Source organism: Camelus ferus, chromosome 34 (assembly GCF_009834535.1).
Source record: "Camelus ferus isolate YT-003-E chromosome 34, BCGSAC_Cfer_1.0, whole genome shotgun sequence".
Classification (NCBI taxonomy): Eukaryota; Metazoa; Chordata; class Mammalia; order Artiodactyla; family Camelidae; genus Camelus; species Camelus ferus.
Window position 1 is genome coordinate 16,405,773 of NC_045729.1, and position 23,418 is coordinate 16,429,190.

General features: G+C 57.7%; 2 protein-coding genes and 1 non-coding gene across 4 annotated transcripts; 2 read left to right on the forward strand and 1 right to left on the reverse strand.

The window, feature by feature from the left end:
- Positions 1–63: 63 nt before the first annotated feature.
- Positions 64–4,724, forward strand: PHB2 (prohibitin 2). The gene is made up of 10 exons (XM_032473372.1): positions 64–323; positions 488–572; positions 882–961; positions 1,833–2,017; positions 2,394–2,523; positions 2,625–2,728; positions 3,147–3,224; positions 3,595–3,671; positions 4,188–4,193; positions 4,383–4,724. Exons 1-10 carry the CDS (start codon positions 197–199, stop codon positions 4,408–4,410), a joined length of 900 nt encoding a protein of 299 aa, XP_032329263.1. The 5' UTR covers positions 64–196; the 3' UTR covers positions 4,411–4,724.
- On the forward strand, positions 2,795–3,050 carry LOC116661389. The gene has a single exon (XR_004317281.1). It is a non-coding gene; the product is annotated as a small nucleolar RNA U89 (small nucleolar RNA).
- A 4,230-nt stretch (positions 4,725–8,954) lies between the features above and the next one.
- Positions 8,955–23,242, reverse strand: PTPN6 (protein tyrosine phosphatase non-receptor type 6). Of its 2 annotated transcripts, none has more exons than XM_032473374.1 (16): positions 22,982–23,242; positions 18,152–18,274; positions 17,775–17,969; positions 15,081–15,270; positions 14,811–14,927; positions 14,598–14,711; positions 14,345–14,441; positions 13,928–14,007; positions 13,604–13,753; positions 12,582–12,713; positions 12,308–12,462; positions 10,241–10,308; positions 9,988–10,139; positions 9,799–9,890; positions 9,314–9,454; positions 8,955–9,149 (listed from the first exon to the last, which is right to left on the reverse strand). In XM_032473374.1, exons 1-15 carry the CDS (start codon positions 22,993–22,995, stop codon positions 9,340–9,342), a joined length of 1,794 nt encoding a protein of 597 aa, XP_032329265.1. In that variant the 5' UTR covers positions 22,996–23,242; the 3' UTR covers positions 8,955–9,149; positions 9,314–9,339. The 2 variants fall into 2 exon arrangements, with proteins under 2 accessions (XP_032329265.1, XP_032329266.1); XM_032473375.1 differs by lacking the exon at positions 22,982–23,242 and adding an exon at positions 18,361–18,552.
- Positions 23,243–23,418: the final 176 nt, after the last annotated feature.

Here is a 23,418-nt window from a genome sequence, read left to right on the forward strand (position 1 = left end):
TGCGCGGTTCCTGTGCGCCAAGCTCGGGTCCGCCGTGGGCGGGGGGGAGGGTTTAGAAGGGAGGGCACTTCCGGTGCCCTTTCTCCCGCGAGCACCTGGGGCCCGGACCCTCGTGTGCGAGCCCTAAGCTGGAGCGCCGCAGAGGCGGGCTGGCACCCCTTTGTGACCGCTGGTGCCGCCGGCCTCAGGATCGGACATGGCCCAGAACCTGAAGGACTTAGCGGGAAGGCTGCCCTCCGGGCCCCGGGGCATGGGCACAGCGCTGAAGCTGCTGCTGGGGGCCGGCGCCGTGGCCTACGGCGTCCGCGAGTCCGTGTTCACCGGTGAGCAACCTCCGCCCGCTCTCCGGACCCCGCCCGACCCTCCCCAGACTCCTTCCTGGCCCCGCCGGGTCCCCGCGCTCACCCAGCCGCTCACCCCGCCCCCCCAGAAGCTAGCACGTACTCTTGAGTTCGGCCTGGCCTGACCCCGACCCCTCTCCCCGCAGTGGAAGGCGGGCACAGAGCCATTTTCTTTAATCGGATCGGAGGCGTGCAGCAGGACACCATTCTGGCCGAGGGCCTTCACTTCAGGTAATGGCAGGCAGAGCGGATTGAACCTGACCCTTCACCCTTGAACGCCGACCCACCAGTGGCCATAGTAGGACTTTTAATGGGATTCAGCCCTGCTCATTCCCCTCCTCACCCCATCTCCCAGAACAGTGGGTGTTGCCCAGAACTCCAGCAGCATATGCTGTTGTTGTCCAGAGAGAGAAGAGAATTTCTCCTTGACCGTGGTCATTAAGAGGAGAAGCAGGCCAAGAAACACGTGGTGAAGCAAGACCGGCTGAAACTAGTGAAACTGCAGTGTCCTAATCCCTGTCCCTGTTCCTTCTCCTCCAGGATCCCCTGGTTCCAATACCCCATCATCTATGACATTCGGGCCAGACCCCGAAAAATTTCCTCCCCCACAGGCTCCAAAGGTAGGTCTGGGCACTGAGGCGTCACTGGCAGTAAACAAGGGGGCCTGGCCAGAGACTAGGGGAGATGGTGGTGTCAGATCCCTTGGGCTTTGGTTTCCACGTCTGCAAATGAGCTATAATAAAAGCACCAGCTTCTGGGGTTAAACCAGCACATTCTGGACGCACTGTGTGTTTCGCATGTTTAGCTGTCCCTCCCCTAATGTAAACTCAGTGAGAGCATTGTTTGTCCTTTGTCTTACTCACTGCCTAGGTCAAAGCCTAGTTTTAAAGCCTTTTTTTCCCTTGTAGTTGCTTCGCTTATTAATTACATTAACTAGTACGCCCTGTCCTGGGGAAACCTGGCTCCACTCTTCACTAGTGCACCTGTTCCTTCCTAGACCACACCTAGAAGCTGTGCCTTTGAGATTCCCCAGACCCTTCCTCAAACACACGCATACACCCAGGCATGTACACAGTAAGGCAGGTAGCTCACCTGTAGTGTGCTTTTTTGTACTACTTTTAGCACTGTTTTTGACATTTTTGAAACCCTAGCCCCTGAGAGTAAAGAATTTACAAAACACAGTCTTTGTCCTGAAGTACAGGAGACACGATTATGATACAACGTAACAGAGCCTAGATCGGGGTTGCACACAGTGCAGTGGCAAAAAGAGGTCAGCTTTATTGGTGAAGGGGCTGTGGGTAGAGAAGACTTGACAGTGGACGAGTTTGCATCGGGTCGGTGCCGAGGCACATCTTGTCAACCTGATTATCATCCTCCTCCACAAGGAGTATCAGACCACACAGCATTGCACTAGGTATAGAGAAAAGCACGAGGAGAAAATGCTGGGGGCCCCCCATGGCCTTGACCAGCCCCTGCTGACCTCACTCTTAGACCTGCAGATGGTGAACATCTCGCTGCGGGTACTGTCCCGACCCAACGCCATGGAGCTCCCCAGCATGTACCAGCGCCTGGGGCTGGATTACGAGGAGCGCGTGTTGCCGTCCATTGTCAACGAGGTGCTCAAGAGTGTGGTGGCCAAGTTCAACGCCTCCCAGCTGATCACCCAGCGGGCCCAGGTCTGACTGCAGCTTCCAGCTCTCCCAGTATATTAGGAAAGGGTTGTGGCCCTAGGTCTGTTTCCACCCGAAAGCTGTGTTTGTGGGAAACAAGGAACCAAGACTGGAACTCAATAGCAGTTCGTGTTAGGCAGCTTGGGAGAAAACACACAAGTGTAGACGTGTGTATTGTGTTGCAGAGAGTAGGGATTAGGAGTCAGTGGGACCAAGTCCTTTCCAGCTCAGCTGTTCTAGTGAGGAAGTGAGAGAGGGGTGGTGTATTCCCTGCCATTCTTGGGAGATCTGGGATTCAGATGGTCACGGCAGCACACCTTCCTTTCAGTTCTCCAGTCCCCTCAATGCCCCTCTCCCCTCCCCTCCTCACCCCGCCCCTCAGGTATCCTTGTTGATCCGACGGGAGCTGACAGAGAGGGCCAAGGACTTCAGCCTCATACTGGATGATGTAGCCATCACAGAGCTGAGCTTTAGCCGAGAGTACACGGCTGCTGTAGAAGCCAAACAAGTGGGTGAGTCACAAGAGGAGTAGGGGAGGGTTTCCGAGGACGCAGGAGGAGGGATGGCGTTCCTGACACCTCGCATCTGTGACCCTGATTCTCTCCCACCACAGCCCAGCAGGAGGCCCAGCGGGCCCAGTTCTTGGTGGAAAAAGCAAAGCAGGAACAGCGGCAGAAGATCGTCCAGGCAGAGGGTGAGGCCGAGGCCGCCAGGATGATATCCTTCTGCTGGAGAGCTCCCCGCCCAGCCCCTGGAACACTGCTCCCCGTCTTCCCTCAAGGGCTGGCTGATGAGACTAAGGCGAATGCGACTCGTGCTCTCCGATACCCAGGGGTGGGGGTTCCCAGTAGGATCTGAAGTCTTAGTGGGGGCACTAGAGGCCTGGCTCCTCACTGTAAGGCAGATCAACAGCACTGCTGGCCTTGCCTCTTTATCTGCTGCTGCCTCCAGTTCCTGGCAGCTGCCTGCAGGGAGGCCTACAGGGGGCACCAAAGTAGGGCTGGGCACAAGCCACCTGAGCGCAACCTTGGATCTGACCGCCCAGAGGAGGGCTGAGTGAGGCGGGCAGTGAAGTGAGGATGGGGCTCAGATTGAGACCTGGCCTTGTGTGAACCCTTAACCCCACCCTGCTCACCTCGGAGAAGCTCTGAGCAAGAACCCTGGCTACATCAAGCTGCGGAAGATCCGGGCAGCCCAGAACATCTCCAAGACGGTGAGTGTGAGTCCGGCCCCTCCCTCCAAGCCACCTTGGGAGTGAAGGTGTTTCTGTACATTGAAGTGAGAAGACTAGAGTCTTGCTTGTTCAGATTTCTACTCAAACTGGCTTCTCTGACACTCTTCCTCCCATCAAAACTGAATTCCCCAGAGTCCCCCAGGCTCCCCTGACCTTTTGTTCATCCTTCTCCCGGTACCAATACGTCACAGCTGCTCTGGATCCTTGTGTGAGAGCAGAAACCATGGCTTTCTCATCTCACTACCCATGTTCCTCACCCACACATGTTCCATCAGTGATTGGAACTGCAAGTGTAGGAATGGAGGTTTTCTTTGCTTGATACAAACATGTCTCATTTCTGGCCCTATAGATCGCCACATCACAGAACCGTATCTATCTCACTGCTGACAACCTTGTGCTGAACCTGCAGGATGAGAGTTTCACCCGGTGAGAGACACGGCCTTCAAGTGGGATGTCACAGAGACCCAGGGCAGGGGCTGGTCACCTGGGCTCTAGAGCTTCTACCAGCTTACTCGTGTGACCCTTGAAAGACACCATTTCTCTGAACCAAAGTTGGAAAAGTGGGTGGTTGACAATTCCTAACTTGAATCTCACAGGATTGATTTTACGAGATCATATAGGGTTATTCATGTAGAAAGCATTTTAACTGTAAAGTTTTGTTTCACTGAAAAGTGGTAAAAGATAACATTTAGCATTGTTTCTTGGGGACTGCTCTGGGGCATGGGAGGATGCTAGCAGAGAAGAGGTGGGAAGTGGCAGTGGCCAAGGGAGCAAGTCTCTTCTTCCCAGAGCCCGGGGTTCCTCGCTTCCAACGTGCTTGTCTTTTTCTCTTGGGAGCGAAGGAGGATTTAGAGTTGGGTGGCGCCTGAAACTGTCAAGTCACACATACCTTTCTTTTCTCTCTCTGTCTTCCTTGTTCATCTGGTGACCTGGCATCCACAGAGGAAGGTAAGCTTTTGATGCATCCTTGTTTCTGTGGGGTCTTGCAGCCCATCTCCCAGTACCTGCCTCCTCCCCCATCACCTCACCTTTCTCACCTCCCCCCACACACACCCTGGGTCAGGGAGGAGGAAGTGGCCTGAGGCTCTCTGCTTCTCACAAAGGTCCTTTAATGTCACCATCTGTCTGTTTCCACAGTGACAGCCTCATCAAGGGTAAGAAATGAGCCTGGTGACGAGGAACTCCGCCCCCAGGGAAGAAGTGGATCTGTTCCTCCCCTGGTTTTTGAGGAGCCAGCTTGGGGTCCAGCACACCCCCGCCCTGCCCCCAGTATCATGTGATGGTCCCTTCCACATCTGTCCTCCCAGCCCTTCTTGGATGAACAAAGACTGACCGTTTGCAGGGGAATGACTTTCCGCCCTGTGTCAGGACAGTGTGTGGTTTCTCAGTGATTTCCTGGGGTTGGTTCCTCCCTCTCTGTCGGGAGGCAATAACCACCACCCTGGGAATTCCCAATAAATTTTTATTACTTAAGCAAAATCAAGGCATCCAGTGTCTGGGCTGGGCTAGGGTGGCACGCATGCGCACGTTCAGACAGCGCACTCCTGGGTCCTTCTTTGTCTCTGCCGGCAGGGGGCGCAAGGACCCCGGCCTGGGCAGGTAGGGGAGAGCGCCCAGCCGCTGCCTTAACCCTATTAATCCAGCAGAGGCGGATCCAAACCAGAACCCGGCTGGGAATGGCGGGCCTTTGGCCCTGAGGCCAGCTGCACTCTTCACCCCACCCTCACAGAACCGCATCACCCCACTTGTTTACCAACGTCTCCCTTTTTAAGGCTGGAGCAGCTGTGGCTTTGCTGAGCTAGACCAAAAATCTGATGACCCCAACAGGAGCTGCTTCCCTGGTAACAGGGTTCCATGTGGCTTTGGGAGACGGTGCTTATTGAGGGCCTTGCGAGTTCAGATGCCTCCTGGACCCTGTTGCTGCCCTGGGCTACACACACTTTGAGTTGCTCAGGGCTCGACCTCTCAAGGTGGGCTCTTCACTGCCACAGCTCTGGGCCCCCAACAAGACTGGTGCCTCATGCCCTTCCCAATCCAGCCATCTCCGAATGTCAAGCAGCAGAGAAACGAGGCCGCTGGCTGTGCCCGCATGCCACCACCACGTTCCAATCCCCTGTCCTTGCGGGGAAACAACAGTGGGAACCACAGGACGGCCCTGGGGGTGAAAGTGTGGACAGGAATCATGAAATTCGTGGTGGGGGAGGAGGTGCACCTTGCACGGTTAGGAGGACCTGGGGTCTTGATCTGCTTCGGTTTTTGAAGAAAGATTAATTGTCCCCTGCTCTGCAGGTTGAATGTCATGAAAGGGACAGGGGGCAGCGGATGTGGCCACCCCTCCTCAGGGCCTGGGAGCCCAAAGTGAGATCAACAACTAGACAAAAGCCAGTGAAGTGACCCAAATGAGTGCTCAATCCCTGTCCACACTTTATTCACATTTCCCAAGGCAGGAAGAGGATGGAGGAGCCTGAAAACAAACATGTTTCCAAGTCCCGCTGTGGCTCTGGGCAGCCATTTTGTCTCCTCCCATTGTTTCCCTTTCCTGAAGACTCACCCCCCACCACCCCCAGGGGTAAAGGTCAGAGATGTCTGGTCCGGAGGCCTCCGTGGTCTTCGGGGCTCCCTGAAGGTCACTGCCGAGGGCGCCGGCCGGAGGCCATCTTTACCAGACAGTGTTAGGAGCTTCCCGATTAGACCACCCAACACTGTGCTGGAAGATGGACCCAGAGCCGGCGACAGACATCCGGGCTGGAGCTGGCCAGTTGCTTCGAGAACCCTGACCGCAGGCCAGCTGAGGTCTCTTGAAAGGATACGAGCCAATCCCAAGCTCAAGGTCAGCTGTGGGTTCTGGAGCCTCCAGATGACAAATCACACTGGGTTGGGGGAGGGGCTGGGGCCATTGTGTCCCTTCAGTGGGCAGCCAGCCAACCTCAGAGCCACCTCTTTTGCAACACCCTCTGCTCAAAATGAAGGGGTTTCCAGGGTTGGGGTAGGGGTTACGGAGTTGGGGTCGCAGCCAGGTAGGCACTGGGGACCTGAGACCATGGACGTTGCTGACACAGGGATAGGGGCCTCCATCATTACCCGGCAGTATTAGAGACTCCCAACCAGCACCCAAACACTGCTGGGTAAGACGGGGGCCCCCACCCCGCTGCCCTCCTCCAGGGCAGGCCATCCTAGGCCCAGGCTCCCGACGGAGCTGCGGAACGCTGGCTCCCATCCCCCACCAACCGCGTCCCTAGGGACACTTCCGGGTGAGCCCTATAGCTGCCACCAGCCCCACCCTGGGTCGCTGATCCACTGAGGGCCTAGTCAGGGGCCTAGTCAGAAGCCCCCTGCCCACCTCTTCTCTGCACCAAGCCCCTTCCCCCAACCCCCGCAGCCTGTCCCCCACCACATACGCCCTGGTTCACCACCCCGGCCCCCTCGGCGGTCCCTAGCTCAGCCCCAGGACCACTCTCCCCAGGGCCTTTACCTGTCACTTGGCCGCCTGCCCCCCAGAGAGTGAAGGCTGAGGAGAGGAAGGGGAGTCAGGGCCCGGGATTCCAGACCTAGAGGCCGCCCTGGCCTCCACTCTTCCTTCTTCCTTCTCGCCTGCCCTGCCGGGAAGCGCAGACTCCTCACCTGGGCCCCGCCCGCCGCCCTTGCGCACAGGTGTGTCCTCCTGCCATAGGCTGCACCCCTGCTGCCTTAACCCCTTCCCTCCCAGCGCCAGCCACAGGCGCCTCCTCTGAGGCCTGGTCCCCTCACCAGGCCCTCCACCCTGGCCGCCCTCTCCTACCTGCCTCCTCTGCCCCCAGGGCCCAGGCCTGGGAGCCTGGTCACCAGAGGGACAGAGGGAGGGGCTGTCTTTGGGCCCCTTTGCCTTCCTCCCTGGCCTCACCCCACAGCCACTCCTGCTACCAGCTAGCCTCTTCCCCTAAGGCCTCTGCCCAGGCCCAGAGCTGGAGGCCCAGAGACCCTGAGGTCAGAGAGGGCTCAGCTCAGCAGGGATTGAGTTGTGCCCTGACCCAGGGCACCTGTGCTGGACATCCTGGGCCTGTGGAGGGCAGGCGGGTCCCCACAGGCACCTCCTTGTCCTCACCCTTAGTGTTGGGGTGCCCACCCCTGCTGAGAGCCCCAAGCTGGCCAGGAGCATCAGCACTGACCCGGCCAATCAAAGTTCTGAGTTGCCCTCCTTCGGCCCCCAGCCTTCATCCAGTCCTGCGGGGAGGACCGACCACACTCTGCTCCCCAGAGGGACCCGGCACCCTGCCAGGCAGAGCTGTTCCTGGACCCACCTCACAGCCCTGGAGAGTCTAGGTCCCAGCCTCGGGCAGTCAGCCCAAGGGCCGTTAGAGGGGGTGGGACCTGCCTTTCTTTTGTGTAGTTCAAGCTGGGATAGAAAGGGCGTTGCCAGGAGAGGGGCCCTGAGGCCCACAGGTGACGCTCCACCCAGCCACCCCCTGGAGGGCAAGAGCTCCTGGGAGCTGAGCAGTCCTGTGGCCCAATCCCAGCTCTGCACTCTCACTCTCTCCCTTTAGTTTACATCCTTCTTCACTCCTCTCTGTACTTCTGTGTGGACTGTTTCTGGCTGTCTTCCTCTCCAGTCTCCTCAGTTCCACAATGATGGGCACTGGCGGGTTCCCCATCACGCCCCAGCACCGCTCCAGTGCCTGGGACACGGCGGGGCACTCAACAAAGACAGAGTAGGCTGAGTGACAGCCCAGCCTACTGGCTTCAGGACACCCACTGCTTAGCCAGGCATGCAACAGGGAGCTGGTCTTTTTTTAAGTCTGAGCCTCTCACAGACTCCTCCCCAGGAGACAAGCGTTTTAAATCGACATAAAGCCTTAACACAAGGAAGGAATGGCTTGTTGTCCACTCTGGACACAGGGAAAGGAAGAGTGAGAAAAGATAAAACATTGACCAGGAGCAAAATTGTAGCAGCAGCCCCAGGAAGGAAAAAGCAGGGCGCTCCTGTGAGCACCTGATGCCCAGCAGGGAGGGGATTCAGGGAGCAAGGCCTATGCTCATGGCCTTTATCCATCTTCTTAGCTTTTGGATCTAGAAGCCAGGCCTGAGAATGTGGTTGTGTTCCCCTCGGGGATATCCCCGGCTGCGGATCCAGGAATGCGGGCTCTGGGGTCAGAAGGCCTGAGTTACAATCTTAGCTTCACTGCTCAAGAGCCCCGTGACCTTGAGGGTGGGGGCAGCTCAGCGGTAGACTGCGTGCTTAGTGAGCGCGAGGCCCTGGGCTCAATCCCCAGTGCCTCTGTTAAATTATATAAATAAGCCTAATTACCTCCCCCTCCAAAAAAAAAAAAGGTTTTCTAAAAAATGAGTCCTGTGACCTTAAGCAAGTTATTTAATCTATCTGAGCCTCAATTTCTCTCAGTGTAGAATAGGAATGATGCGGTACCTCAGTTGAATTAATGCTGCAGTCTTTTTAAATAGCGCCCACCACAGAGCAAGTGCGTAAGGAATTACTGCTGCCAGTTGTGTTCAACATCCCTGATCTCAAAGATCTTCACAACTGCCCTTTCCAGATCATCCTCCACTTTAAAGGGAAGAGACAGAGACTGCGGAAGCCGCCCCATGCTCACAATCCTCGTTTATCAAGCAGAGGCCGGAACCAGTTCTGTCAGGCGAGAAGGCCTAGCTGTGCCCAAACACGGCCTCCCCTGCCTGCCTCCCCTCCCACCCAAGCGCACGGAGTTAGAGACCCACACACACGGTGATCCTAGGGGCTTTATTTACAGCAGAAGAAGGGCCAGGCCCCGCCGGGGCCCTGCTGAGCTATGTACAGGGTCTGGGAGAGGGAGGTGGGGACACGGCCATTTAAATTACAATAGAATGGGGGCAGGCACTGAGGTCCAGGCTGTGGGTCGTCCACTGGAGGCCTCTGCAGGGATGGATGGGCTGCGGCTGCAGAGAGAGGGGAGGAAGGAACAAGGGGGTGACTGGGACCCAGAAGGGGACACAATGCAGGTCTGGGCAGGAAGGCAGGGTGAGGCTGCAGCCACCCCATCCATCCAGGGGAGGGCACTGGAGGCAGGGGGCCCCGGGGGCCGGCCAGGGAGGAGCGGTACCTCGGCCGCCCCTGGACGCGCCCGGCTCACTTCCTCTTCAGGGAGCCCTTGCTCTTCTCCTTGTCTGCTGACCTCTGCTTCTTCACCTTCTCCTCCTTCTTGTTCTTACTCTGAAGGTTCTCGTACACATCCTCCTTGTGTCTGCGGGTGGGGTGGATGAGGGTGGCAGTCAGGACACAGGGCGGATCAATCAGCACCAGCAGCCCCTGGGGCCACGCCATCTCACAGGTGGGCAAACTGAGGCCAGGAAAGCGACACTAGACTGTCCTGACACTAGACTAGAAGCCCCTAGAGGCAGGAGTTCCATCTCACGTGTCAGTGTACTGCCAGTCCCTGGCACAGGCCCCACCAGGAGGGCGCTCACTTGTGAACACAGATTGGAAGAACCAAGCTTGAATTCGAACCCCAACCTCCCTGGAAAGGACGGGTCGGGCTGGAGGCGAGGAAGGAGCAGCTGTGGGAGGCGGCAGGCAGGGGCCACTCACTTGGAGGAGGTGCGGGAGGCCGTGGCGTGGGCATTCTTCATAGCTAGAGGGTAGGTGATGTTCCCATACTCTGACTCCCGGCCCTTCTGGGACTGTGGGAAGAGGTGTGGTGGGAGGGTGGTGGTCCCAGCGGCACCAGGCAATGCCCACTGCCCACCGCGGCCCTGTAAGGCCCTGCTCTGCCCGCACCTGCATGACTTCCAGCTTCTTCTTGGTGGTTTCAATGAACTGGGCGATGGCCACGTAGATGAACTTGTACTGCGCCTCCGTCTGCACCATGCCTGAGCGCTGGGCCCGCACCATCTGGATCGTCTTCTGGATGTCAATGTCACAGTCCAGGCCTGGCGGAGGTGGCAGCAGGATGTCAGGCCCCGGCATAGGTGGACACGGTGGCAGGGCTGCTCACCCACCCGCCCCTGCGTCCCCCAGAGGTCACCCTCACCTTTGGTGGAGATGCTCTCCATAAGCATGTCGATGACGATAATGGTGCCTGTGCGTCCAATGCCGGCGCTGGGGAGAGAAGGGGCACCGCCGTCAGAGGCCTCGCCCGCACCTCCACCTCGTGGGAAGGTAAGGGGGAGCCCAGTGCTCAGTGCCAACCAGGGTGGGGCTTAAGGAACCGAGGCTGCAGTGAGATGAGATGCAGGAACCAGGTCACTGGGCAGGCAAGCAGGGCAGAAGTTTGCCCAACTCTGCAGGTCACATCAGCCAAGGGATCTGAGGTGGGGGGGGAGGGCCTGCCTCTCAAGTGCTTAGACACTGCCCCCCAAACACCCATCACTTTCCTCCTTCCCAGCACCCAGCTCCCCCACTACTGCCTGCTTCCACACCTCCTCTGCTCCCCAACCGGGAGATCCAGGACCCCGTCCCACCTCTGTCTGGCCTGCTCCCCAGGCACTCTGGGCCTCCCCAGCCTGAGCGAGGCTTCCCTCCCGGAATTGAGAGGTCTCTTCTGCAAGGCTCCGTTTCCCTTTTTCTTCAGACCCTGACGGCGGGCGTGCAAGGGCAACCCGGAGACAGCAGTGCACGGGGCCACTGGGCTCAGGAAACTTGGGGGAGCAGTGCAGTAGGAAGTCTCCCTTCTCCCCACTTTCTGCCGCCACCCTTGGGCAAGCAGACCCCAGGAGCCTCAGGACCCCACATAGAACCCAGTCCCACCCCATCGGCGGCTGGGCCTGTCAGGCCAATGCCCTGAGTCGCACTGTCTAATTTCAAACCCAGATTGTCAAAAATAACCCCCCTCACCCACTTCCTTCCTGTAATGTCTAAATAAAGGCCATGGGGATTTCAAGAAATGGGGTGGGGGGGGCACGGGCAACAGGATGGTTCTTGGCAATGGGCCTGCCCCAGGAGGCAGAGTCCCTGAGACAGCATGTGGGGGCACCACCAGACTCAGCCCACACAGCCCTGCCCCAGGACACACAGTGGAAAGAAGGAGGAAGTCCCAGCCCTCACTGCCTGGAGTCACACGGAGAGAGCTGGAAGGGAAAAGGACCAGGCAGATTCCCATTTCCCATTCCCCACCTGCAGTGAGATAGTCAAGCACTAACAGCTCCCTTCTCAAGGGTTTACTGTGTGCCAAACCCAGTGAGGGGGGTCTCACCTAATCTAATCTTCACAGCAATCCTAGGAGATCCTGATTTTACAGATGAGGAATATGAGAGTCAGAGAAGCGAAGTAATTTGTCCAAGATCACACAGCCAGTGAGTGGAGGAGCTGGTATTTAAAAAGGCAGCCTCTGTCCAGGACCCTGTGCCCGCTGTCTCCCACCCACCCAGGCCAGACCGAGCTGGGCAGCCCCATCTGCGGGACTCTTACCCTCAGGCCTGATGGGATCCCTGCTTCTCCCTGCTGGCCCCTCAACTCCCCACTCTAACAGGAACAGGGTCTCCTGGTCATGAACGCGAGGGTCCCCAGTGGAGCTAGTGATGCTTGTGCCCCTCCTGATACATCCCCCCTCCCTGCGCAACCCTGGGGCCGAGCTGGGGGCACTGGTGGGAAGAGAGACACGGAGCAGCAGTGAGGAAGCCTCAGCCTCCCGCCCAGGGCTACAGGTGGAGAAGAGAACAAATGGGGAGCCACACCAACCCCAAGAGGAAACCCCAGCTGGGTAGGCATGTGTGAGAAAACAGGAGTGAGCAGGATCTGGGTCTACCGTCCAGGCTCCCCCACCGACCAGCAGTGACCTGGCAAGAGGCTGGGCCCATTTCCGAGTCTGTATTTGGCAGGGGTGGACTAGATGGTACATCCAGGGAAGTCTGAGAAGCTACCCCCAGACACAGGATCACAGTGGGCTCGGTTCAAGCTAAGCTCCACCCGTGGGTCGGAGCCATCAAGGAACCCAGAAGAGGTGGGGGCCAGGGGAGGTATTAAGTATGTGAATTTCACACTTGTTTGCAGTTTTCTGTAATGTGAATTACAATAGGGCATGGCACTTACTGAGCCGTATTCACTTGCCAGCTACTACTTAGATTATTATTACTAATGTCATTATTATTATTATTCTCACCTGCAGTGCACAATGATGGGTCCTGCGTGAGGCAGACTTTCCTGCCGCTGGTTGATCTGGTCCAAGAAGCTGAGGACACCCCCAGGCTCGCTGGGGACCCCATGGTCAGGCCAGCTCAGATACTGGTAGTGCCAGATCTCCCGAACCAGGTCCCCCTGGGCCAAGTACGTAGGGTTAGTATCCCCTGCTCCCATACATGACCTCATTCTACCAAACCGAAGAGAAGAGGTGTAAGGAGGGCCCTGGGCCAGGGGCAGGGGTGGGGGCCACTCACATTGTCCAGCGGGGAGACCTGTAAGGTGCGGAGTTTGTACTCAGCTGTGTCGTGTTCCCCACAGTTGGTTACAGCATAGGGTCCATAAACACCCTGAGAGCCCACCTCTGGCCAGTATGGGACACATTTGTTCTGAAAAGGGAGGGTGGAGGTGGGGACTGAGGCACCGAAGCAGGACCTGCGCCCCTGGTGCAGGCCCCATCAGCATCTGATGGATGAATGGGTGAACTGGCTTAGGAGCTAGCCTGGGCTCAGCCTGCTACAGGCAGCAAGACCTGCACCTGAAGAGAAGCAGGCTGGAGTCACAAATACCAACAAGGTGCCGCCGGTGCACCTGTGCCGCCAGGAGCACAGAGAAAGACAGGGGAGCAGGGAACCAGAGCCACTGAGGAGCCTTGTGGAGGGAGAGACTAACTCTCCCTCAAGGCAATGGAAGAAATCAGGAGTGGCTTCACAGAGGAGGGAGCATCTGAGCTGGGTCTTGGAAAATGAGGAGTCTGCCAGGCAGAGATAGTGCAGGGAGAGGAAGTCATCTCCTAGCAGAAATGAGCTCGGGCAGAGGTACGGAAACCTGAAGGGGCCTGGCTGGTTGGAGGCGGCGAGGGCTGGAGGGCAGCCACCAGGCCATAGTGCTGGGTCTGGGAGTGTGGGAGACACTGAAGTGTTTTCAGAGGGGGCAGCCTGCTGGCAAAGTGATAGCTGGGCGGTGGGGGAGGAGGAGGAGCTGACTTCAGAGAGATTTATGAGGCCCCAGGGACAGGAGGGGCTGCTGCCTGGAGGGGCACGGGTGGGGGCAGGGCAGGGGGACACTTTAAGGAGAGAAGCCACTGGACACCTGGGCCTGGTGGTCAGGTGAGCCCAAGGTGGGAATCAGGGATCCAGAAGTCAGCGTGTACCCAGACCTGATTCTTCAGTGTCCCAATAAGATAGGACCCTTGCCCTCTGAGGTGCCCCAAGTTTCTTTGGCTTAATGGCAGTGGCCAAGCAGTGCTAGGGGTGGGGCGGCGTGGGGCTCGGCTTACCCGGCCCTTCTCCACCTCCCGGGTGGTCATGACGATGACGCGGGTGTTCTCCTGCCAGACCATCTGCCAGAAGTCGTTGACCGTGGCCTCCAGGCAGCCCTGGCTGGCGATGTAGGTCTTAGCGTTCTCATCGGGGCCTAGCAGCTGGTTCTGGGTGCGAGGACAGGGACACACAGGACTGTGGGCCTCTTGCACTCCCGCCACCCTCACCCCCACCCAAGGTGCCAGCATGAGTTTTGTCCACATGTCTCTGGGCCCAGCACCCCTATGAGTGGGGTCCAGGAGCTCAGCCTCCCTCCCAAGTGACCGGCGGGCACACCAGACCTTGACGTAGTTGGCATTGATGTAGTCAGACCCAGGGATATTACTGTTGCGTCCCTGCAGGATCACTCGGCTGTGGTCGACTGGGGGTGGGCAGAGAGGACGAGAGAAGGGCCTGGGTCAAACCCTTCCTGAGCTCCCAGGCAATTCCTGCCCAGATGCCTTGCGCTCTCAGAGCAGGTGGGCCGGCAGGGGTGGGGCATCTGTATGGGGCTGGGGTGGGATGCAGGAGGCTTCATTGGGAGCAGAGGCTTTTTGGAGGAGGGGAGGTTCTGTTGGGGTGGGGAGTGGGTCCCTCCTTGAGCTGAGGTTAGAGACCTTATGAGATGGGAGAGGTCGGCTGGGGGAAGGGGGTCTCCTGGGTGAATAGACGCTGCCTGGTGGGGGAGGGCTGGAGGCTGCCCCGGGGAAGGCACTCACATGGAAGGATGTTCTTGTATCGGTTCTTGCTCTTGTTTTCCGGTCGCTGCCCTTCTAGCCGCTGGTGCAAGTTCTTCACCTCCTGCTTCTGCAGACTCTGAGGGGTGAGAGGGGGAAATGGAGCACCAGCCCCTGCAGAGGGGTGACTACAGGGGGAGAGGACTTGGGCAGATCAGTGTGAGGGGTGGGGAGAGAGGGGACAGGGTCTGCTCCGGGCCCCACCCACTGTGTCCTGTGGGTCCCCATCCCGCACCTCAAACTCCTCCCAGAAGCCGGCCTTCGCTGTGTCCTCTGACTCCTGCTTCTTGTTCAGTTCCAACACCCGATTCTCAATGTCAGCCGCATTCACCCTCGTGGCGTAGTATGGCTGGGGCATGGGAGGGTGAGAAGTCAGCTGCTTTCTGGTCTCAGAAGCTCACACGTCTCCTTTCGGGGAACGAAGGCGGCAGCCAGGCCCACCCCTCACCTGCCGCAGGTAGACGAAGGCGCCCGAGGCCTCCTCAATCCCCGTCTTCTTGAAATGCTCCACCAGGTCCGTGAGGCTGTCAAAGGTCTCTGAACCACCCACCGTGTAGCGGCCACCCTGAGTGGGGTCAAGTCAGGCCACCTCTCAGGACCCAAATTGCCCTCCCTGGACCCTCAGCCTCCCACCGAAGCCCAGGCTGACCCTCCCCACGGCCCATGCTGTGGGCACAGAGGCTCCCAACAGGACCTCCACGCTGCCTGGATGCCTTACCTCACACATGACCTTGATGTGGGTGACTCTGAGTGGGGAGCCGGGGCCAGCCTTGGGCTGGTCGCTGAGCACAGACAGCACAAAATCTCCAGGCTGGCTGAGGCTCTCACGCACGAGGAATGTCCAGGGCTCACCCTTGGCCTGCAGCAGTGTCTCTGCCTGCCCCCCAGACATGTGGCCATGGTACCACCTAGAGAAGGCAGCATCCAGAAGGTGAGATCTAGGCCAGGGGCAGGCACTGGGCAGACGTTAACAGAGAGGGCAAGGAAATCCGGTCCCCGCCATGTGCAGGCCCCATGCTAGATGTTTCCAAATCCACCACCGTATGTCGGCCCATGACTCTCACAAAAATGCTGAGAGGTAGGTACTACCCATTTTGCAGATGAAGAAACTGAGGCTGGGTGATTGCACATTAACCCAAAGCCCTTGTTGATATGAGGCAAAGCTCAGGAGTTCTAACCTGGTCCACCTCTGAAAGTTTAAGACAAAGGTAGAAAGGTGGGCCAGATCCAGAATATTTGGAGGGCAGAAACCCAGGAAGGGTCTCCATGAAAGACAGGGCTGGGCTAGGGAAAGAGAAACGCAGACAGAGGCCAAACCACAGAGAGTGATGGGGATGGAGAGACGGAAGTCACAAGGGAGGCGCAATGGGGAGAAGTCCCCCCGGGGGGCAGAGAAGGCAGACAACCCCCCTCTGGGTAAAGAGTGGTGTAGGGGCTCTGGGGTGCCCAGGATGATGTCACTCAAGGGGACGCTGGGGCTCAGAGGGGCTCAGTGGGGCTCAGATGGGCAGAAAGCAGAACTAGGACCTTTCCCCAAAGCACACCCCCTTCCCAGGAGGAAACTGTAGCCCCACAATGCCCAGCCCCACAGGAAACCACGTGATGGAAAAAACACAAAACTCCTTCTGGGGAGAGAGTGAGAAGTGAGGTTGAGAGGTTTCCTCAGCCCAAGGACCAGGGGAAGGGGGGCATTTTCCAACCGCAGGAATGGGGGGAAGGAGGGAGGGGGCCAGTCTGTCCCGCCCCAACTCACTCCTGCCCAGAGGAGACTGCAGCTCAGAGACCTCCAGGGTCTCCCACCCTGTCCAGGAGCCCCCCTCCGAGCCACCCCATCCCACTACCCAGGGGTAGGCCAAGGCTCCCCCTGCCTTGGGCAATGGGGAGGGGGCTAACCCTCTTCCCCCAGGCCCCAGGATGAGGAAGTCTCCATGCAAATGTCAGGCTGACCACAGGCAGAGAGCTAGCCATTGAGAGGACAAATGCAAATTCCTGCAGAGGAGAAGGGCCCACTGCCAAGGCCAAGAACACAAGTGGAGGTTTGGAGAAAGAGCCTTCCCCACACACTCCTAGGGTCAGGGGTGAGCCCTGGCCTCCTGGCGTGGGTAACCCAAAGGGCCTCTTGGAGTCACTGTCACTTCCCTAGTCTGCATTCCCTCTGTCCTTGACCTCTCCCAGCCCCAGTCAGAGCACAGGCCTCAGGCTCTTCCCCAGGGGGTCTGCTCAGCTCAAGCCTCTTCCAGCTCCATCCACAACCTGCTCCTCCTGTACGGGGTCTCAGGTAACCCATCCTCCTCCAGCAGCCAGCAGAGCAGATCCTGACTGTGGACAAGGAGGAGGCAAGGCCACGAGGAGTTTAAGAGGGTCTGGGTGGGAAATCCCTGTGAATGTTGCAGGGGGGCTGCAGGAAAGGGGCCAGAGGGGTCAGACACCAAGGAAGTACAGCCACCAGCAAGGTCATCAATATGGCTTCCCTCCTAGAAGAGGAGGCTTCATGTCCACTGGAAAGAGGTCTCCAGGGGTGGGCCTCTTAGCCTTTATTCAGCCGCCATCCAGTTCTAAGTTTCCATCAGTGACTTGAATGAAAGTATTGATGCAAGTTGGGAGGCATGCATCTCAGAAAGATTGAAAACTGACAGAATCAAGGTTCGGAATCCTTTCAATAAGCAATACACAACTAGCGGACAAGGGCAAGTTGGTTTGGCCCCAGGAGTGTGCGGAAAAAAAAAGTTATTCACCTTCCCCCTTTATAGGGGCTGCTAAAATGAGCCTCGGTGTAAGGCTGAGTATGTGCCCACCCCCGGCCTGTGCACAGGGGAGACCACATGGGAAGTAGCTAGCCCGATCCTGGGGACCTCATCTTTGGAGCTAAAAAGATGGTAGGGAAATGAGTGTTACCCTGCATCCAGGTTCTAGGCCCCTTACACATGTGACCCTATCACACAGTTTTCAATGGTCTGTGTTCTGGTCAAGGGACTGGTCCAGCTCTACTCAGCCCCAGAGGGCAGACCCACCCCCACAGGGTTGCTGAGCACAGGCACTAAGTATCCCTATGTTCCTCCTCAACACCAGCCTCTCACTCTCTTAACCGGTATTGGGGAAGGGAACAGTCACAGGAAGGGAGATTCTGGTCCATGGGAGGAAGAAGAGCTTTCTAACAACAGAGCTGGCCTGCTAGGAAACGTGGCCACGAGGAGTGGCCCTGTCACTAGTAGGGCCTGGGCTGCCGGCCGAAAGGGACCCTGCAGAAAGGCGAGATGACCTTCTGTTCCTCAGGGGTTGATGGGCCCCAGGATCACAGAGAAGAAGGAGGCCCGCTGAGCCCCGAGAAGGAGCAGAGATGGGGAGGCAGGGGCAGCCGGGTCGAGGCCAGGCCCCCTCGACGGGTGGCCGGCCAGGGTGCACAGCCCCTCACCTCTCGCTGGTGGGGTCCGAGCAGTTCAGCGGGTATTTGAGGTGGATGATGGTGCCGTCGCGGTCCTGCAAGACGCCCTGCTGCTGCGTGTAGTACTCCACCAGCTCCGTCAGCGTCGCAAACTTCTCCCCTCCATACAGGTCGTAGAAATCCCCCGAGTTCTGGATCCGAATGTGGGTCACCTGATCCCCCACCCTGCAGGGCGTCAAGCAGGGAGGCCAGTGGGTGCGAGAGCCGAGGTGGGGCCAGGGTGGGGGATGGGCAGGGGTCCCGAGTGAGCGTGGAGCGCAGGCAGGGATGGGCGGACACATACAGGGCCTGGGGAACCAGAAGGGGCTGCCAAGTCCTGGCTCCCGCTGGAGCTGAGGCCCACCTACCTGACGGACAGGGAGAAGTCGCCCTGGTTCTTGCGACTGGGCCGAGCCAGGAAGCTCCCGTGGACCCCGCGGCCCTTGAGCAGGGTCTCGGCATCCAGCCCACTGAGGTCTCGGTGGAACCACCTGGGGGGCCGGGAAGGCAGTGAGGGGAGGTCCCCTGGGCCCTGGGGCACCTTGCCTCCTGCCTATGGTGGATCCCAGGCCCTTACCTCACCATCCTGGGGGGGGGGGTGTCCCCGGAGCGGGGGAGGGGATGCAGGCAGCAGCGGGTGCCGCTGAGTCTGGGCAGGCCGAGAACGCTGGGGCAAAGCCTGCGGGCTCGCAGCGCCCAGGCCACCTCGCCGCCCGTGGTCCTGGTTCTGGGGCTGCCACTCCACTGGCCTGGGGCAGCCGGCAGGGCGGGGACAGGAAGGGGCGCGGCCGACCCCTTGGGGGAACTCACTTGTACTTCTCGTTTTAGAGCAGAGCGAGGAGAAGCAGAGCCGGGTGGCAGTGGGGGTGGGGACGGGGCCCACTTCCCACACGTCTGCCATCAAAGGCCTCAGGAGCCTGGCACTGGCACCTCACACCCGGGACGGGACAGCGTCTCACGAACAAGGACTCTGGTGCGCCTCGCCCACTCCGGGAGACGATCACGCTTGTACTGTGAACCCACACGGTCACATGCCATCTCTGCCTGCTCCACCAGCTGTGTCCACACAGCCTTCTCTGGTCCAAGCCAGTAATAATGGTGATGGTGACATCTATCATTAGTGGAGTGTGACTGTTTACCAGGCACCATGCTTACGTTGTTTATGGCCCTTATCTGACCCGTTCCTCAAAGTAGCCCTATGTAGCAGGTGGCTTCATTATCCCCACTTTCCAGACAAGGAACCTGAGGCTCAGGGAGGGTTGGGAACTCGCCCGGGGTCACACAGTCAGTAAGTGGTAGCGACGGGATGAAAACCAGACGGTCTGGTTCCAAAGCCAGTGATTTTAGCTACTGTATGCTAGGCCTCCGGGCTTCAGAGAATAGAGGTTGGGAGACTTCAACTGGGGCTGCAGTGGGAGGAAGATTCCCTGATTTTCAAGCCAATGCAGACGCCCACAGAGGGACAGGTGCCCTCCACCCCCGACACATACATCTGAAGAGGTGCCCAGGGGCAGAGGGATGACCCCTGAGCAGCCCTGTCCAGCTGGCATCTCCTCTGCCTCTCATCCTCAGGCTTTGCCTGCCCCCCACCCCTGCCCCAACCCTGCAGTTGGGTGAGGAAAGGAATTGGAGGGGGGAAAGCAGACCTAGGGAAGCAGGTGGGAGCAGAGCCGCCAGCCCCTGTGGGTGCATCCATCCTAGGCCTGAGCTGTAGGTTCTTGCCAAGGGGTCTGGTCTGAATTGGCCAAAGCCCTGGACTCTGACCTGGGGCCTGTCTCCTAGGGCTGGGGGCCCAGGCCCTGCCGTGGCTTATTCTCAGGGCTGGTTGGCCTGGAGAAGCCCTAAATACTAAAAGCTCATGATACTTCCAGTAATTCCAAATGCAAACACAAGCACCACCAAACCAAAGCAGGAGGAAAGAAGCCCAACCAAAGACTGACGAGAAACTCCTGCAGCTGGCTTCCCTAGGGCAGGGGGCTGGGTGGCCGGAGGAGAGGGCTGGGAGGGACAGTTCCCTTCTCCTCTCCACCTTTCTGAAGGTTATATTATGGGCATGCATTGCCTTTATAAAAATAAAGAAACTAGGAGATGGCAATTTCTGGGACACTTCTTGGGGCTGGGAATGCTCTACGTCGTGATCGGGGTGGTGCTATACACGGATGTCAGTGAATGCGATGATCACCAGACTGTATGCTCAATATTCACATGTACGCTATGCCTCAGAAAAAATAAGGAAAAGTAGGAGGTGCGTATAGCTCGATGGTAGAGTGCATGCTTAGCATGGTTCAATCCCCAGTACCTCCATTAAAAAAAAAAAAGAGAGAGAGAGAAAATAAATAACAAAATGTTCAAGCCCAGCAGAAGTCTATTTTTCTTATAATGACTTTATCATTTTTTTGAAACATCAAACATCAATTTCCCTGCCCCCAAAAAGGGCTACATTCTCTCCCTCTTTCTGGTGCCCTGGGGACATTGCTTGGTCTGTTTATTGCACACTGACTACCTTCAGCCTTGGACAGCTGCCCTGAAAGACCATGAACTCCCTCCCACAGCAGGGGGCAGGAAGAGTGTGGGCCTCTACCACAGTGGGGTCCACCACCAGTCTGGCTCACCTCCAAGTTGTCAGATTTTAGCACGATGACACACACAGAGTATATGTCCAATAAACAAGCTCCTAAGTCCCCATGCACATACATGGTCACAAGCCCAGCCCGGCCCTGCATGTCCACACCCTGTTTGTCAAATACACACACATGCACACACAAGCATCACTTATGCACACACAGTCCCACCACATACACCTCATCATCCATGTCCATCTACACACAGACCTGCAAATAACCACACGTGGCCCCAGCATCCCAACCACACATGAAGTTGCAGATCCATGCTCGGCACTAAACACCCGCTGCACCCTGGCCACAGGCCACTCTCCTTCTGGGGCTGAAACCACTCAGTGGGGAGAAATTAATAGCCATCCAGAAACTCCTGACCATGATAGAGGCAGGAATTCCTCTGAAAGACGTCAAGCCAGAAGATGAACACTAAGGTGTACAGTCTCTGCTGTCCCTTGTCGGGAAAATAAATAATAACCATGACACACAGGGTCTGGAGTTCGCAGAGCACGTGCACACACACAATCCCATCTGGGCCTTGAACATCCCTGTGATGTGGGAGTCACGTTCCCGATTCCTTTTTTAAGGGAAAGAAAACAGGCTCGAGGAAGCTGAGAGTTGCAAAAATAAGTGTCTACTAATTCAGAAGAGAAAATCCTTCACCTGGGAAGCAAGGAAATAAAGGGAGAGGTGGAGCTCAATGATGATGTGGAAAGACAGGCAGTCTGGAAGCACAAAGTGAAATAATCGCTGGAAAGTTACTGAAGTTCTCCAAGCCTCAGGATCCCTACCTGATAAATGGGCTTAACAAGATTGCCCAAATGCTGCCATAAAAAGCTAATAGAAAATAGACTTTCAGCACAAACAGCTTTCATGTGATGTTATTAATCCACATGCCAACCCTATTTTGTACGTCTTGCTAGCCCAATTTTAGAAACAAAAACTAAGGCTCAGAGAAGTTACTTGCCCAAGGTCACAAGCTAGTGAGTGGGAAGACGACAAACCAAGGCTGTGTGACACCAGAGTCTACTGCCCTTCCCACCACACCACCTGCTGCTGGAGGAAGAGGTGGGCCTGGCGCTCAGCCCACAACGGAGGCCAGAGGGGCTGGTGCTCTGGCAGACCCAACATTGGCCAGGGCACCCAGGTGGCAGGCCCAGGATGCTCTGAGCAGAGCACTGTGGCAGAGCTGAGCTGCTGAGAGGCTGGGAACCATGGCAGAGGGTCTCACAGGGCCCAGCTGAGCAACCCAGGAAGGATTCTGTACCAAGAGAGGCCTGGCCAACTGTCTGGCAGGAAAATGATGGAGGCAGGTGTGTGGAAGGGATCAGAGACCAGAAGACTGGCTGAGAACCTGGTCATCAGGGCTGAAGGAAAAAACCCGTGCACCCCTGGGGGAGGTAGGGCACACGGAAAGGAGGGGCAGGTGTGAGAGTGAGAAGCAAGGACCTGAGGATTTGAGGGCGACCAACCTTCCAACTCACGAACCCACCAAGCTGGTCCTCACTGGAATATCCAAACTCCAGCAAGGCAGGGAGGGTATAGCTCAGTGGCAGAGCACATGGTTAGCATGCACAAGGTCCTGGGTTCAATCCCCAGGACTTCCATCAAAATAAATAAATAAACCTAATTACCCCCCCCCAAAAGCCTCAAAAAACAAAAAAACACAAACTCCAGCAAGGCCTGGTCCTGCCCGGGCCCTGGCTCCCTCCCCACTGGCCTGCTCTGCTGCAGGCACTGTCTTACTTTGTTTGTTCCCACAGGGGGGCCTTTGCACTGCCCATTCCCTCTGCCCAGGGGCGCTGGCCTGGAGGCTGGAGGCTGGCTCTTCCTCCTCATCCAGGTCTCAGCTCCCATGTCACCTGCTCAGGAAAGCCCTCCCTGACCTCCAGCTACAGATGCCATTGGCACCCCAGTCACTTGCTGGCCACGTGAAACTGTTTCATTTTCTGGGTAATACGTCTGAAAATCTGCAATTATCCTTTTTGATGGCTCTTCATGCAGGCTGTCGCCTCCCCCTGGAGTGAAGCTCCGTGAGCGCAGGGATTCTGTCTTGTTTGCTACAGTGTTGGCAGCACCTTAAAAGCCCCTGGCGTATACTGGACGCTCAGTGGGTATCTGTGGGATGAATGATGCAGAGGACGCGGTGTGAAGGGAAACTGAAGGAAAGCGGAATGAAGGACGTTGGGAAGTTGAGTGGGAACTAGGGAGCTTTCTCAGGTCTGCCTTGCAGACGTGTAATGTTGCAGGTGATGAGGGCTACCCAGGGGGACAGGTCCTAAGTAGATGGCAGAAGCAGGGACCAGAGGGTGGAGAGAGAAATACAATGGTGAAAATAAGTGTCATCTGTCAGGGGGAAAGTGCTAGAGAAGGTTGGGGGGAGCAGGGCAGAGGTGCGTGAATGAGCCTGGAGCTCCTGGCATCTTGGGTGACGCGGTAAGTAGGACAGGAAGCAGACCCCAGGCAGGGGACAGGGACAGATCACACTCACGGGCACATACCTGTCAGGAGTGAGCATGAACACTGCCCTCCCCTCCCAGAAGATCAGGAGACTGTGGCGCCCAGGTGGAGCAGGGGACTTACCCGTGGGACAGCATCTCCCCAGAGGGGTGGGGAGTCACAGGCAGAAGGCCACAGGGGGCGGGGCCAAGCCGGGGACGCAGCTGTGCAGCAGCTCAAGCCAGGTGAGGAAGAGCACTCAGAACTCAGCCACCTCCCTCTCAAGGCTGCCCACCAGGCCAAAGGCACCACAGGGACAAGCCCCTGGACTAAATGTCCCTGGAAAAGGGGCAGGTGGGGTGGGGCTGGCCTCAGACCGCCCACAGCAGCTGGCTTCTCCCTGCAGCCCCAGCTCTGCCTGCCTGTCCAGGGCCTCCTTCCCTCGGGAGGGGAGGAGCCACCTGGAGTTTCAGCAGACAAAATGACAGAACGGGAGAGGGTGGGTGGGGGCAAAGATCAGGAAGTAACCTTGGCCAGGGGAACATCAGCCAATGGGGAAGCCTCTCAGGGCACAGAAGCCT